This window comes from Lissotriton vulgaris, chromosome 3_1 (assembly GCF_964263255.1).
Source record: "Lissotriton vulgaris chromosome 3_1, aLisVul1.2, whole genome shotgun sequence".
NCBI classification, from domain to species: Eukaryota; Metazoa; Chordata; class Amphibia; order Caudata; family Salamandridae; genus Lissotriton; species Lissotriton vulgaris.
Window position 1 is genome coordinate 1,738,132,483 of NC_141689.1, and position 17,237 is coordinate 1,738,149,719.

The window sequence follows — 17,237 nt, forward strand, 5'->3', positions numbered from 1 at the left end:
GTTACGCCGATTTTGGCTCTGCAACTAAGGCAATAGCATGGAAAGCTTTCGAGGCTTAATTTCAGGGAGTGATGATCTCCAAAATTAGAAGGTCAAATTGAGGAAAAAGAAATTGATCACAAAAAAGAATGGGGGTGGTTTTATTCAACAAAAATGGTGTGAAATCATGCTTCAGCCAGCTAGGATTCATCACATTGGAAGACAAGATTAGGGGAATGAGAAATGGGAGAGGAATTATACCTTATTAAACAGTCTACCAAGCAGCATTTTAGAATTATAATAAAATAGGCAAGCACTTGTTTTTGAAAATTAAAACCAGGACTGTTGGCATTCCAGTTAAATGAATTAGGGACACAGACAAGAGAAGGTTTGAAAGTGACTTTTCTTGAATCTCCAAGATAATTCTAAGATTCTGGCAGAGTTTGTATATTGAATCTGCATTCCCCTCTGAATATAATGTAAAAGAATGTTTGACGGAGGCCAACTTGGATCAGCATTAAATTCAGAAGGTAATGATGAAATGTATAGCCATTTACCAGGCCTGCAGCTGAAGACAGACAGTTTCACTACTGGATCACCACTGAATATGTCAACCAACTGCATTGCAATATAACATTTAAACATTCTATACTACCTAACACCTAGATTATTGACCCAAAGCCATGAAAGTACACATCTTCATTTCAATAACTCAAATCACAAAAAACAGAAGAATGAATTAGTCATAAACAACCCACAAGATAACACATAAACAAACATGACCTGTATAAGAAACCTGACTAGACCAACAGAACCACATAAAATAAAAAAGAAACATATGGCAAATAACAATAGCAACATACTATGACAACCAAGAAGATCTTTCATTGTAATTTAAATGGCATGAACTTTGAACACCATCATGTCCTCTTCAAATTCTTTATTTTATCCACTTTGAGTAATCTCTCTTTTTTCATCATCGTCCAGAATCCACACAGACCAGTAATAGAAACTTCCAAAACTGTTTCTTCTGGACTCAACTTTGATTTCCCTTATATCTATGCTGCCGTTTATTTGGTCTAACATGATCATCAGCCTTGAACTCCTGTTCTTTCACTCTGTTCAATTTATTATACCATCTTTTGCTTCTCTTCTGGGCCTCTGTATTTTTAGATCATCCAATCACACCTCAAAATATTGATCAATAATCCACTTAAGTCCCCTAGGCACCTCAAAAGATATAATCTGTGTTGAAAAATATGGGTTGCACCTGTACACTTAACATCTCATGGATGTCGGTTTTCAAGTTTATTTTGTTTTGTGACTCCCAACCAAACACTCGTTCTTACGAACCTGTTAGCCCTCTCCACTAACCGGCATGTGGAACTAACACACCCTGTTATATGGCATCACATTTTTACTTGCATCTTACCTCTCATTTTATAATACAGTTTCTTCGGGAAAAAGAATTAAAGTAATAGTGTTGGGGTGAGAGATAAACGTGACCTCAATCCATTTGAAACATATTCATAATGGCCCAACAAATCAATTCTTAATTTAAGCTATGGACCCTCAAGTCGTTTCACCACTTTCTGCAATAAAAACTGTTTCCTACCTTTTGTTCAGCTTTCCTGCCCATAAAGGTACTATAAAAGATGCTTTTGACCATTTGTTACATGCTCATAAACCCTTTTGTGTACTTAATCTTACATTTTACTTTTGACTTCAAATAGTGGTGCTAGGTTTTCCCTCTACAAAAATTCCTTTCTCAATTGAAAGTTCAGAGGTTGTTTTGACATAGACCTTCATATGTCTATCCTTGGACCAGTTGGAGAACTTCTACCCAATCTGAGATCATTACTTGTCTCCACTTTTACTTCTCACTCACACAATCTTGACTTGCCTTGCAACATAACACTCAATCTTATTATCCTCCTCTACTTCATCTTCACTTTTGCCTCTTTTGGCAACCTCATCATGCAAACTACTGGCTTGTTCTTTACACCAGGAAAGTATTGCATCTTATAGTTATATTCCAACAATATTGTATGGAGTCTTACTGGTGTGTCTGTGTCTTTAGTGGGAGCACATTCATCCCCTTTAAAATATAGGTGAGTGGCTTTTATCATGTATACAGGTCACAAATTGTGTGTCCCGCACATATGCTTTTAAATGTTTAGTTACACTTTTAGTGTACATGCCACCATCTCTTTCTCTATTGCACAGTAAGACTTCTCTGCTTCTTACATGGTGAGTGAGGCAAATACAATAGTTTGCTCTCCTTTGCTTATTTTCTTCTCTTATACAACTGCATCACTAGCACCAAGTGTTTACACTACAGACAGACAAGAATATGTGGTTGTAAAGTGGAGACTTTTATAAAATTCCCCCTTTTTACATATAAATACTCATCCCAGAACCTCACTCCACAATTTATTTCTTGGGTAATCTTGTGCGAAGATCTTCACACATTCATTGTAAATTCACAAAAGCCAATAAATCACAATATTTGTTCTTTATTACTCTGTGCTGGTGCCGCGACTATTGCAAAAACCATCCTTCTCTAGGTCCAGTCCTTCCCTGGCGATGACATAATCAAAAGATTCAACACAAGTTTTCTAAACCCACATTTGTCCCTCCTCAAGGTGAATCCTTTTCCTTCAAAAACTTTAAACACGTCTTCTAACCTACTGTATGCTCAGACGTGAGCCCCAGGCTCTCCACACCACTGGAGTCAAGCTATCCAGGCTGAATGAAGGCTGATAGCCAGAAACCGGTCCTTGGATGCTTGATTCTGGTCTGGGTAAGACATGGCTTGGCAGTTCGGACTGGACTGTTCCCATGAGGCACAGGGTCAGAGCTGATTTGCATATAGCCAGTGTCTAACCCAGGGTGGTGTGGAGTGCAAAAAAACGATGGATTTAGGCCCAGATCCTTGTACTGGGGTGAATGTATGACATTGTTCTACATTCTGTCCATCAACTGTGTTTTTTGCAATTTTCACCCGAGTGGGCTGGGTATGCTCAGACGTGAGCCCCAGGCTCTCCACACCACTGGAGTCAAGCTATCCAGGCTGAATGAAGACTGATAGCCAGAAACCGGTCCTTGGATGCTTGATTCCGGTCTGGGAAAGACATGGCTTGGTAGTTCGGACTGGACTGTTCCCATGAGGCACAGGGTCAGAGCTGATTTGCATATAGCCATTGTCTAACCCAGGGTGGTGTGGAGTGCAAAAAACAATGGATTTAGGCCCAGATCCTTGTACTGGGGTGAATGTATGACATTGTTCTACATTCTGTCCATCAACTGTGTTTTTTGCAATTTTCACCCCGAGTGGGCTGGGTATGCTCAGACGTGAGCCCCAGGCTCTCCACACCACTGGAGTCAAGCTATCCAGGCTGAATGAAGGCTGATAGCCAGAAACCGGTCCTTGGATGCTTGATTCCGGTCTGGGAAAGACGTGGCTTGGTAGTTCGGACTGGACTGTTCCCATGAGGCACAGGGTCAGAGCTGATTTGCATATAGCCAGTGTCTAACCTAGGGTGGTGTGGAGTGCAAAAAAACAATGGATTTAGGCCCAGATCCTTGTACTGGGGTGAATGTATGACATTGTTCTACATTCTGTCCATCAACTGTGTTTTTTGCAATAATCAAAAGATTCAGCACAAGTTTTCTAAACCCACATTTGTCCCTCTTCAAGGTGAATCCTTTTCCTTCAAAAACTTTAAACACGTCTTCTAACCTACTGCAATGGTCCCACACAGATTCTCTAGATATTAGTACCTAATGCCAAAAAGTCTGACATTCCTGCTTTTCTTTTAAGAAAATTGTGCATTAGGCTTTGAATGAGAGCAGCAGCAGTTGCTAGTATGAACAATGTTCTATTAAAAGAAAAACAGCATCCAGGGACATGGAAGTAGACCAGTAGATTGCCTTTTTTTACCAGTTAGATTTGATGACAGGCTGAACTAAAATGTAATTTACATAAGAAAATGAAATTCACAATCATGGATAACTTGTTATCAATTTTGGGCAGCATGTGCACATACAGCCTTATTGAAATTGCACAACTCTATGTAAATGTGCAATTCATTATTTTTCCTTTTTCTGGTTACAGGTGTAGATATAACCATAGCAAACTCAATGGGTTCAATGATTTCCCCACTGTATATCCTTTCAATGATCATAGAGCGATCTTCCCTCACACTCAGTTGTGTTCCTTTTAACTTGTGCTTTGGGAGAGATATTCCTTATTTCAGTGTTAAACTACTTCAAAATATTTGAATCTCTCTAATTGATCCTAGAATGCGTTGTAATATTCCTTTAGAATGTATTTAAAGTTTTCATTTCTCTCAATTCTTCTTCCTTGAACTTACACCCATTACTTGTTCTACAACATTGTCCTCATTCCATTCCATCATGACTTGTAATTATTTCCTGGCCTCAATACTATGTCTAATAACATGTGATAGTACCACCCTAATATGTTATCACCTTTTAATGCTAAATATACTTTATCGTATATGCTTTTCTCCAGGAATCCAAACCAGGATTTAAAATATCCAAGGTTTGTCTTTAATCCACCATAAGCAAATATGATGGGACCCCCTCAAGACTTAATCAGGCCAGGGAAAGGAGGGGAATGAAATAACACAATAAGGAGAGCAGATTACCCTTCTAGGCCACACAAATTTCATGCAAATATGTCTCTAATTAATAATGAGATAGTGGTGACAAAGGCACAATAATCTATTATATTCTTTCAAAAATACAGATTTTATTTCATTTTTTCTTTTAATTATCGTTGCGTTTTATGTATAGAAATCTCTTTACCAATCTTTCACATATAGAAAATTACCATTTTTTAAAAAAGAAGCTTTTTTTATACAAAAACTTTTTTTAAGTAGAATACAGGAAAAAGTGAAAAAAAGAAGACATAGTAAAATACATACAATCCATTGCTATACGCAAAACCAATTTCTTTAACATTTACACACAAATCATTAGTGCCCCTGGTAATAAACAATCCATCACAACATTCTCACACATTCACAGTATTCCCAACATTCTCACCCTATCTACATGCATCACCACACCATCTGAAACAAGGAAGTAAAATTGTGAATACAGGTCTCAGAACTAAATGTGAGACCCCGCACTTGGTCGACGCGCGTTTCGGCGGCTCACGGCCACCTTCTTCAGGACCTCTTCCAATAAAAACAACCCAGGTATCCAGGGGACCTATAATATATATATAAAAAATCGTCACCAAAAACAGTACTACCATGTTGCAGCATATCATTGTTGAGAACAACATAGGGACAACCCAATTGGTGCGACCAGTAAAACAACTTATGAAAGAAAAGTAAGATAAGAGAAAAACATCCACATGTGCATAGTACATGAGACAAGTTTATAAAAGAAGACAACAAAAGTAAATAGAGAAAAATGTACTGTCTTCTTAACCTCTCTGCTGTAGGGTCTTCTATTTCATACAACTGGTTAGATCTACGGTAAATCTAATAATTTACCATATTTTGAAAGTTTAACTTTTAAATACTTACATGAAAGACTAAATTTCAAAGGCTCAGGGGAGATTTCTGTAATAATATCCTGTATTTATTTTAGGATTCCTTATTTGTACGTTTTCCAGTATGGTATTCTGTAAATAGAAGGACCAAATAATAAAGCTTTAATCTCTCTGAAGCTAATGTAGTCATAAAATGACATGCAAATCTAAAATTAACTCTTACCCCTATGGAGAAAGTTCAAAGGGTCACGTTAAACCTCTTCATGACATAAAATAATTGCATTCTCTTCAACTAAAAGAAAAGATAAATAATAAGATTCAGCGAAAAAATTGGAGAATAATTATGACTACAGAAATATGTTCCGTGCTCAGCTAAATCTAATCTGGGTCTGGGATTCTTTACATTCCTTCATTCTCTGCAGGTGCACTAGCTCTGTGGCACTCTTCTAGACCTGTCTGCTTGTGCTGCAGTTTGGTGCTTCTTCACAGGTAAAGGCAGTCTGCTATTTTCAATGAGTTACACCTCAAAAAACATAAGGGACATGTTTTGCATATGTCTCTTTATTTAATACCAAAGTAGAGCCAGACAATCAGACACAGGCACAAATACCTACTGCACTCTTTAGCACTATTGCCAATATGGCCCCTGATCCCTTGGATTCCACTCACAAAATAAAATAATCGAAAGTCAGAAATCTATGAATCATTGACATTCACTAAATTTACACAGATTTTTAATTTTGTCAGGTTTCAAAAATCCAACAAATTGTAGATTTCCATCCCAACTTTTTCACCAATGTACTTGTTCATGAGGATTGTCTATTGGCTGGACAATTCACATCTCTAAGTGTAGTGGATTTTTACTGCTCGTGAATCTAGACTTTCTTCTACATCCTCATGAAATGTGGGGGAGTTCCCATCCTTTTCCATCACTGGAAACACATTTTATTTTGCTTGAATAATTTTACATGTAGTTTGAGGACAGGAGCACCGAGCAAAATCTTTGTTCATACCCATGCATTTTGTAGGTGCATTTTGTACTGCCACCCTTCAGCGGATCTTTGTGAAGGGCAGAGGGCTCTGCTCCTCCTCCTTTTTCCAACATGAAGAGTGTCTGTCAGGCTGAGCAAAGTTCAACCTGAGCACTCTTTATGTTTGGATAAGGCATCCAGGCGCTGTACATGAGCTAAATGTGCAGGCGCCTGGCTGCCTGTGATGGAATTTGCTGGGCTGAAGATTTCACAGACCACTGGGTGTGAGCCTCCTCATCTTGCCAACATTTTCTGTGATCCTCCCCTTCGAGGCAGAGCGTCACTGATGGACTCGGACATGGGCACTTAAGTTTAGCCCGGAAGTGCCCATGATTGAGTGCCAAACAATGACACTTATCACAGAGTGGGGTGGGTTCAATAACTCTCACTGACCCCATTCCACTCTATGATAAATTGCTCACTTTGCCACTAAACTGAAAGCTAGCATGGCTGATGAGGGCGTACAGCTGGGTCTGAACTGAGTTGGCGAAGTGAGCTAAAGAACGATGATGGATTCAACCCAGTTCTATGACTGGAGGTGAGTGTCTCAAAAATGTCAGCGCTCCGTCCATCATCTCCTTGTGTTTGCTATGAATAAGGGACAGCCATCTTCTCTCAAAGGCTGACTGTCAGCCAATGAGAGGAGGCAACAGGAACCACAATGCATTCCTCCTGTTACCTAAGATGTGGTCTGGTAAGTGTTTTTGTTGTACTGTTGGGAGCATGTTTGTATGTATGTGTGAATGTTTGTGTGTGCATGCTTTGAATGGCTGTGTGCATGTGCATGTCCTGGGTGTGAGTATGTGTTTGGACAAGAGTGTGCGTTTGTGCCCACACCACCCCTGCTGCACATTACAGGCCCCCTCTGCTGCCACCCCTCTTCTTAGCACATCTTCTTTCCTCCCCTGACTTCTGTTCTTAGTACTAAGGAAAGTCTACCTTCCTAGCAACTTCTACACAATACCCATTACATCAGCTTGTTTGGATCTACCCCCATATGAGGATTGTGTTCCTAGGTTCAACTTCAGTGCACAAAAAGTGTGTGAATAGGATCATTTACTTATCTCATGTGGGCTCAAGAATGCCTGAGGGTATCTACATTACATATGAGAGACTCAGGCCCAGATATTCTAAGATTTGTGCAAGATAACACTTTTGTAAATCTGCTGTGGTGGATAGTGCCAACAGCAATACATTGTGCAGCTCTCTATTTACTGTACCTTGTATGCCAATGATGTCATGAGTCATGCTCGTACTAGAAATACATAGTTGGTGCAATGCTAAACACCATTTTGTGTTCCACTACAGTGCAAAGTTGAGCAAGTGGTGTTTTAAGGGAGTTTTGTAATCGAGCTCTAAGTATCCATCTCTAAGCAGCTAAGGCAAAATCAGAAAATATATGGATGTTTGCATACATTTTATGTAGTCTGCGTGGAAACATCAATTGGATTTACATTTTCCCCATTGTTTGCACCTGTTTTCAATTGGTGGTTGGTTGCCACACAAATTCACGCTACTTTGCGTAGCTTTAAATGAGCCGATGCAATGCCACGCAATGCCCACCTGACACAAAGTAACGCAGGGCTGCGCTTTTTTTTAAGCAAGTGCTACTGATGACACAGTTGGGGCGCGATGCACTGCAAACACAGTGCTGCAAAATTCTGCCTTACTATTGCTTAGAATCAAAAAGAAATATTATTTGGCATAAACTGTTAATGTGGCAAAAAAGAACTACGCAATCAACCGACTAGAATTATCCTCTGGTTCTTCAACCGAATAGTGCATCTGTGGAAAACCCAAGAAACTGCACCATACCGTCTTCTTTTTTGCGCCAGGAGAGGCCGCCTTTCTGTTTGATGCCTGCGCCTCTCAACGCTTGTTGATTAGTTTGACATTCCCTTTGTTTGACCCGCTCCAACTTCTCGTTTCAGATCAGCATCTTCATGACCCACTTGTCCAACTACGGGAATGACCGCCTGGGCCTCTACACGTTTGTGAACCTGGCCAACTTCGTTCAGCGCTGGACCAACCTGAGGCTGCACACCCTGCCGCCCGTGCAGCTGGCGCACAAGTACTTCGAGCTCTTCCCGGAGCAGAGGGACCCGGTGTGGCAGGTAAGACAAGACAGCGGGCCAAGGATGTATTTATCAGCCGCCCACGGACAGGGAAAATCCCGTTATCATGACTCGGGGAGGCGGCAACCTTCCAATAACTCGTACCACGCTGCAGCTTGCAGGTCAGCGGCGGTGGTAATGGATTTTCTCAGAACTCCAGCCTCTCTGATTGAATTGTGTTGATGTGGGTATCGAACCCCCGTGGTTCCGTGCTGCGGGGATTCCATGCTGCTGCGCCATCGCACTTGGCCGACAATGTTTTCACGACGGGGTTTGTTGTACACTTTTCAAAGGCTAGTTTTCCAATCGCCTGCAAGTCTCTTTTTTTAATACAAAAGTATACTTCACATTTGTGTTTTGAAGTGGACCTTACTGGTAGTGGTGCTTTTGGGGAAAGGTTTTATTTACTAGTGTGCATTAAGCTCATCTGTTTGCGGCAGTTGCATGTTTTAATCCGGCTTCTGAATGTGTGGTACCCTGTTCATCGTACTGCTATCAGTACACATAGACAGAGTTTATTTTTCAGATGCCTTTATATGGCTGTGATTGCATTGCACACATAGAATTAGGCGCTGCTGCCCTGATTACTTTTAAGTTACCTAATGAGGGTCTAGGTGTATTCATGCCAATCTCTTAAAACCATATAACACAGAGGTTTACGGTACTGCAGCTTTGTGAATGACACGTGGCAGGAAATGTTAGTATCATACATCACTTCTGAAGATTACCTAAAGCAGCATTAGCCCATGGAAGCCTCTTTTGCCTCAAGTCAGTGTATGAACATGGGCTCAGATCACTAAGGTAAATATACATATTTACTCATGTGTATATTACTCTTACACCTTAGTGGAATGGGCCACTTCTTTGCTGTTCACCGTTTCTGAAGGGAGATTTTTACCTAAGTATAAATTTACATGTCTGTGGAGGGGCCCCTAAAAACTGAATTTAAGAAGGTAAAGTTACTACTAGTAACTTTTCATCTGTTGATTAAGATATCCCATCACTGAGGTGGAGCTCTCTCCATGGGAAAGTATAGTGGATATTACTAAAGTGTATTATTGTTAATATAGATATATATATAGTATCATAATGGAAGTGTAATTAAAAAAAACCACACCCAGGCATCTATCTATCTATCTATCTGTCCATCCATCCCTTCTCCCTCCCACTTCCAAACATTTACTTATTCATCCAGCATTCACACCTTTACTTTTATCCATTCATCCACCTACAAACTCTCACATAATCTTCCCCAGCTAACATACACACTCACTCATGCATCCCTCCATATCACTGACTTCATGAACCACCATAATGGCTTCATCCTTCCTTCCATCCTCTTCTAGGCATTCACTCCTCAATCTGCCCACACCCCTGCATTTATTTCTCCACCCAGTTAGAATCATTCCCCTATAATCCACACAATGCATTCGTTCATCCATCATTAATTTATCTATGCAAGTGAGCAGGCCTTTTCCACCTATGCAGTGAGAGTCTGGAAGAGCCTCCCCGTATCCTTCTGAACCCACCAATGCTGCTCTAATTTAGGAAAGAGTTGGAGACTCACCTCTTTAACCGGATGCGCGCTAGCGGGTTTTCCCGCTGCGCACTGAAATTTAAAAATCGCGGGAACGTGACAAAGCCAGCTCGTCATGCGCGCAGCGCAGGTAACGCCCATGACGAGCTGGCTTTGTCACCCGCATCGAAGGGGTTAAAGAACGCTACATCAGAATGCATTAATCATTCACACCCAGCTTCCACTCGTATTACTCATTGACTTTATACTTGTCTTTGACCACAGCAGTGTTCCGTTGCCCTTTAGATGGGTTCGGGCTATAGAAATATTATACGCAAACATAAATACATGCCTGAGTACATACATGCATACATACATATATTCAGTCATACTGATCCCGGCGCCATAGTCGCAAAATAATATACTCATCCACAAATCTGTTCAGCTGAGCAATGACATTCATTCATTCATCAATGTACTCCATCCAGCTTCCACTCATCTATGTATCCATTCACAGCCATGTATCCATCTATGCACTCGTGCTCAGGCATTGCTGAGGTTGCGCGGTCAATGAGTATGAATGTAATCTGACAACCTTAGCAGCCCCTGGCCATCTCACAATACAACAGCAAACATGCCACACAAATGTTGTACAATTTACAGAAAATAACAACTGCAGGATTTCATGAAGTTATCTTGAACATAATGTATCTCGTCCTAGGGCCTGGGTGACTAGCAGCCATCAGTCAATTTAGCAGCTGAGTTGGTCTTTATACTATAGAATTACTTTAGTTGTTCTCACTCAGTCTCACAGCATGGTCTTATCCCAGCATGAAAATGTTTCGCACTGCAAGTATTGTACTATAACACAATGTCAAAATATGCTAGTGACACTGTTTAATAAATATGTCTGGCCTTTAACATCTTTTCAGTGTGTTTTTTTTTGTAGTGCATTTTGACCCCTATGACTGCATTGCTTTTTTCTAAAAATAGATGCCTAATCTTATCTTTTGCAATTGTATCACATGACCCTCATAAAGTAGATAAACTGAGCACAGTACAAATCTCAAGAACTATTTCCATACATTTCCTTCTACTGGATTTAGGGATCAAGTTTTTGTGGAGTCCAGACAAGATATGATTTTGAGTATTCCTGCAACACATCTGGTCTTCCATAAGCAAAACCAACTTCTGTGCCTCATTGTTTTACTTTCTCTATGATGCTGGAAAGTAATTTTGAGGCATTTGCATTTTATTTTGTCCTCTTTGGGCAATTGTATCCAGGGATCCACCACTCTTTACCACCTTACCAATTCACTTTTTCCAGGATTTAAAAAATGAGTTGAGGGAATCCATTTAGTCGATGGTCGTAAAACCTTAGGAGCAGCTGCCTATCTATTCTAAGCTACCCAGTCTAGGGTTCGGCTCATGCCAGATCAGTGTTGGTTTACAACAATTGAAGCCTCCTATTTGTTTACATGCTGCTAATGTAAGAAAAGCTATCGCACATACGCTTAGAATTCAAGTCTGCTAAGATTCCTTTATCTTGATGTGAGAGCTGAACAATCATTTTATGGCCTTCAGGAGACATCAGACATCTCCAGAAGGATCTCTGCAAGCAACAGCGCATCTTTTTCTGAAACCAACTCTAAATGAAATATCACAACTAAACCTTCCATACTTCAAGATTGATTGGATACTTTGGGCCTCATTACCATGAGGCTCAGAAGCTTTCCGAACCTCATTGCGGTTTCAAAACTGCCAGCCTCATTACAATGGAGGCTGTCAGTTTTGAAACCAGCCAGACATTCTGTCTGGTTTCCGACGGGCTCAAGGAGCCCGCCTGCTAGTCGGGACTAGCACGTAATCCCTAAGGACGGTGTATTACGCCATCTGAATTACAATGGCGGTTTCAGGCAGGGTTTCCATGCTGGGCTTTCCAACATGGAAACCCCGTTAGAAAGCGACTATGGGGGCCCCTAGCAGGGACCCCTTCAGCTAGCAGCCTCCAGTTAGGGGCAGCGGGGGCAACCATGGTTATATCACATGTTTGGTCATATCTGCCTGAGTAGATATGTCTAGGAAAGTAGGATCTGCTTCTAAAGGTACCCCCACTTCTTGCATGGGGCTAAGCTGTATTTGACCAGTCTAACTGGGATCCTGCTAATCATGACCACAGTACATCTGCTTTCTCCCTACATTATTATGGCCAGTACTTAGGTACACCCCAGATTGGATACTGGGGTACTCTTATATGTCCCTAGTATACGGTACACATGTACCCAGGGCATAGGTACCCCAGAGGTCTCCCTTGGGCTGAAGCATGTATTATGCCACCCATGAGAAACCATCAGAAATGGAACTACAGGCCTGCCATTGCTTGCACCACTTACTACAGATATAGGTTTCCTGTATCTGGGGCCACTGCGCTTAAAACCTTTAAGTCACCCCTATAGCAGGCCTTTGCAATCCTGAAGGCAGGTTGCTTGGTTCTAAATGAGAGGGTGTCCCTGCATGAGCAGGACACCCCTGCAGCCTACGGAGTCCATTCTCTGGGGTTGTCAGTGAAGCAGCCATATACTATATAGAGGGGCACCCCGTAATTATCTAATGACTATCTCAAAACTGGCTGCTACAAATACTATCATGTTTGGTATCAAACATGTTGGAATCCTACCCCCATACTATAAATGCAGTGGGAGGTATGAATCCAAGCACTGGAAGAGCCCTCTATTGGGCTCTCAGTGTTCCCCGTACCAGCCTTCTTGACCCAGACTAAACAAAAATGTTGTTGCTGACCAGAGACATGATTCTGCCCTCCTGCTGCTGAGCCAAGCTCGAGCAGGGGAAGGTAGAACAACAGGCATCCTGTCCCAGGGAGGTGTGACCACCTCTCAGATAGGATTCAGTCTACTGTGGTGGGGTGGGTGCGCTTGCCAGCACCACTGTGGTGTCCCTGTGCATAGTTCAGTTCAAAAAAGGCCTTGGATCCGTTGGATCCTGCTCTGGCGCAAAACAGACAAAGGACATGGGAGTAACCTCCCCCTGTCCAGACCCTCCCCAGGAAGGGTCCCCTGAATCTTCACAACCCTTTTCCTAGGGTACTTAAGGGCTTACCTGGGTGTAGGTCCCTAGATTTGTCATGAGATAAGATTCAGTTCAGACACCACTTCTTCTTCTAATGTCTGGGCACTCTGGACTTCGCTGGACTTCGTTTGGGCCTGACTTCATCTCCCTTCCAGTCTGCTGCATCGTCTGTGCCTGTGCATCATACAGGAACCTACCAAGGTCTGTGAAGCATCAAAGACACTTGAAAGAATCTCCCTTGGAGTGAAGAAGTCACTCCCCTATATTCGCAGGCACAGCAACTAAGTCGACCGGTCTGCTGATCCTGAGCTCCTCCAGACTCCGTAAGGTTCTGCAACACAGGTTGTGGTTGTCCGCAGCTCTTGAAGCCTGCCCTTCCCTCTCACCAAGTTTGAGGCCAGTATATCTCGTGGGGATTGCTATAACTGAATGCCTGTGCCCCACGTCAACCTGCAGTTGCACAGGCCTGTTGGCTTCCTTTCAAGAAGATCTTTGGGCTCCAAGTAGCCCCATTCACAAGCACCTCCAGTGACCAGAATCTTCAGCCACACCACATCGTGGCCTGCATCTTTTGGTGAGCTACTCTTGTGACTCCAGTACCTCTGGCCTGTGGGTCCACTTGAGGGTCACACTTGTTTTTTTTGGGTTCCCCTGATTATGTAGGGCCTGCACTGACTCCCCTGCTTGTGGTAAGTCCCCTGGAAATTGCTAATCCCGATGTTGCTCCTTCTTCACTTCCTGCATTGGTTGCAATTGCCAAGGCTTGTTGGTGCTCCCGCCGGACACCAACCCCTCATCACTCTACATCCTTTGTGGGACAGCTTGTGTACAGCTCCTGGTCCTCCTCAGTGTCACCTGGTCCTCACAGCTGCCGAGTCAAGGTCATGTCACCCATCCTGCAACACCCGACATCGGAGGGCATTCCTCTTCCAAGTCCCCGGGTCACTCCTGAGTGACACAGACTCTATCACCTCTGCATGCAGGTACCTCTCATCTAGAATCTACCTTCGGATTCCACCGGACACTTTCTCCTTCTTCAGCAGCGGCACTTTCCTGAAGTCTGCCATTGGATTCAACAACGGTTTTCGACACCACTTCACATGTATGCACCTGCTCCCTGGTGTAGGTAACGTGTATACTAGAGTATACACTGGTGGGGTGGCTCACCAACCTTCTGTGTTCCACAGGGTTTTTTCAGGGTCCACTGGGAAAGGTCTATAATCTTTAAAAATCCAACCACGACTTACACGTAGAGTTGCATGGAGAACGCAGTTGTATTCCCAGCCTGGACACGCTTTCCGTGGAGTCCCTATCTACTCACCTTGGGTGGTTCCTTGGGTCCCCAGCACTTCTACGTCATCCCGACCCTTTCTTGATCCAAGTCATGGTTCTTGTACCACTTTCTTAGCATATGGTTTGGTTCCCCCCCAGGGCCCACTGTGTATTTCGTGCTATATACTCCTTTTCTTTGCTAAAGTATTGTGTGCATTAAGTTTATATCCATGTAGGAGATATTTGAACACACTAATGAGTATTATATAATAAATACATATTTTTATAAATACTGGTGTGGTTCCTTTCATTTAATCTATACTATAAAATTACATTCTGGTAAACACGCTGCTTTACACTCCTTCTGGACTATGCCTGAAGGCTGCTCTCCACAGCTTCCACTTAGTGAGCTTTCTCACCATAAGGGTTGTCTGGACTGGTGCAAGGTGTCCACTTACATAAGTGTACAAAACAAAAGAAGAGTGTCATATGCAAGGTGTCTCTGTAGAGAAACACAGAGGCAAAGACTGTAAGGAAAGACTATAGAAAGATATCCCCTTGTTGACACATTGGAAACCTTCAAGGGTGTTATGAGAAGCCCTCACTCACCAACCTGGTTGGTGACATGCTTCATCATCGGGCCCACCAGGAGAAGCCGAGTGCCTCCCTGGTGTGCTACAACGCCAGATTACTGCGGAGCTGGATTTCGTGACACTGATGTGAAAGTGATGTTAAAAATGTCCAATACTGTACCAACCAAAATGATTTATTTACTGGTCAGTTTAGACATGGTTAAAAAAGGTTATGTGTGGAAAAACTACACCAATTATGATGGGAGTTTCCACTTAAAGTGGGGTCAACATGTTTCTGCCCTTTATAGGTGTAAGTATTACGTGGGCATTCGTCAGGACCATGTAGCGTGTACCTTGGCGGTATGGGCGCGCTAAGGCCCACCCTAACCAAAAACGTGAAAGTTAAAAATTGTGCTATGTGTAAAAAGTTGCAAAACAAAACACAAACCACAAGTTGTGGGATTTACCTCCACTCAGAGGAACCTGTATAGTTTGTGTAGTAAAAGATCCATGCCCCATGGGTCTCGGGAGGGGGGTGTAGGCGAAAATGGCACACTGCCCGCAACGCCTGGCACCCGCTTGGCACCTAGCTTCTCCTGCTCCGGACCCCGGGGGGCAGGAGAAGCTAGGTGCCAAGCTGGTGCCAGGCGTTGCGGGCGGTGTGCCATTTTCGCCTCCACCCCCCCTCCCGAGACCCATGGGGCGTGGATCTTTTACTACACAAACTATACAGGTTCCTCTGAGTGGAGGTAAATCCCACAACTTGTGGTTTGTGTTTTGTTTTGCACCTTTTTACACATAGCACAATTTTTAACTTTCATGTTTTTGGTTAGGGTGGGCTTTAGCGCGCCCATACCGCCAAGGTACACGCTACACGGTCCTGACGAATGCCCAAGTAATACTTGCACCTATAAAGGGCAGAAACATGTTGACCCCACTTTAAGTGGAAACTCCCATCATAATTGGTGTAGTTTTTCCACACATAACCTTTTTAACCATGTCTAAACTGACCAGTAAATAAATCATTTTGGTTGGAACAGTATTGGACATTTTTAACATCACTTTTCACATCACTGTCACAAAATCCAGCTCCGCAGTAATCTGGCGTTGTAGCACACCAGGGAGGCACTCGGCTTCTCCTGGTGGGCCCGATGATGAAGCATGTCACCAACCAGGTTGGTGAGTGAGGGCTTCTCATAACACCCTTGAAGGTTTCCAATGTGTCAACAAGAGGGTATCTTTCTATAGTCTTTCCTTACAGTCTTTGCCTCTGTGTTTACCTACAGAGACACCTTGCATATGACACTCTTCTTTTGTTTTGTACAATTAACCTGGGGGACTAAGATTGTCTCTCACCCTCTCTCTCTCTGATTGTTTTGTGACACTTACATAAGTGGACATCATATAGTAGTCCATTCTTAGATATTGTAAGTGAGCAGGGAACCAAGCGAGGACATGGGTTGCACACCCATCATTACGAGTTACTCAGCACCATGATGGCTTCACTGTACCCAGGGGTGTCTGGTACCAAACATATCATCTTAATAAATCCACACTGATGCCAGTGTTGGATTTTTAAATAAGTGCCCACTGGGGACATATTAGAGGTACCCTGAAAACCTACCAAACACTGGTATGGTTTCTGACTAGTCTTAGCCAGCCTGCTACTACCAGACATGTTTCTGTCCTCATGTGGTGAGAACCTGCACTCTCAGAGGCCAGGAACAAAGCCTGTTATGGGTGGAGGTGCTTTACACCTCCTCAAGGTTGGTATGACATTCCAAGGCGGGAACTTTCAAGATCAATGGCATCTTTTAAATGCAACTCAGGTACCACCAGATAGTGGAGATGCTGACCCCTCTGCCCTGCTCCACATATGGCGGGAGGACAGGTGGGAAAATTGGTTAGATTAGAAAGTGGGCCCACATTCAGCCAGCACCACCCCAAAGGTGGGACAGGTGAGGTGAACCCCACTTTACAGTTTCCTCCATCTTGTTTGAGAGGGAATTCGCCAGTTAATGTCAGGGTTGTGCCTACTCCCAAAAGGAAGTGGTCCCATAGAGGGTGCAGACACCCATTGCCTACTACCTGTCTCCCCCTGTACAAATCCCTGAATTTAGCATTTAGGTGGCACCC

At 42.8% G+C, this 17,237-nt stretch overlaps 1 protein-coding gene across 1 annotated transcript in view; it reads left to right on the top strand.

Annotated features, from left to right (window-relative positions):
* Window positions 1–17,237, top strand: part of LOC147728380 (N-heparan sulfate sulfotransferase 4) — a 1,294,254-nt gene that overhangs the window by 973,776 nt on the left and 303,241 nt on the right. The window contains exon 7 of the mRNA XM_086963276.1: window positions 8,472–8,654. Within this exon, the coding sequence (XP_086819402.1) occupies window positions 8,472–8,654 (183 nt within the window). The remainder of the gene's footprint in view (window positions 1–8,471; window positions 8,655–17,237) is intronic.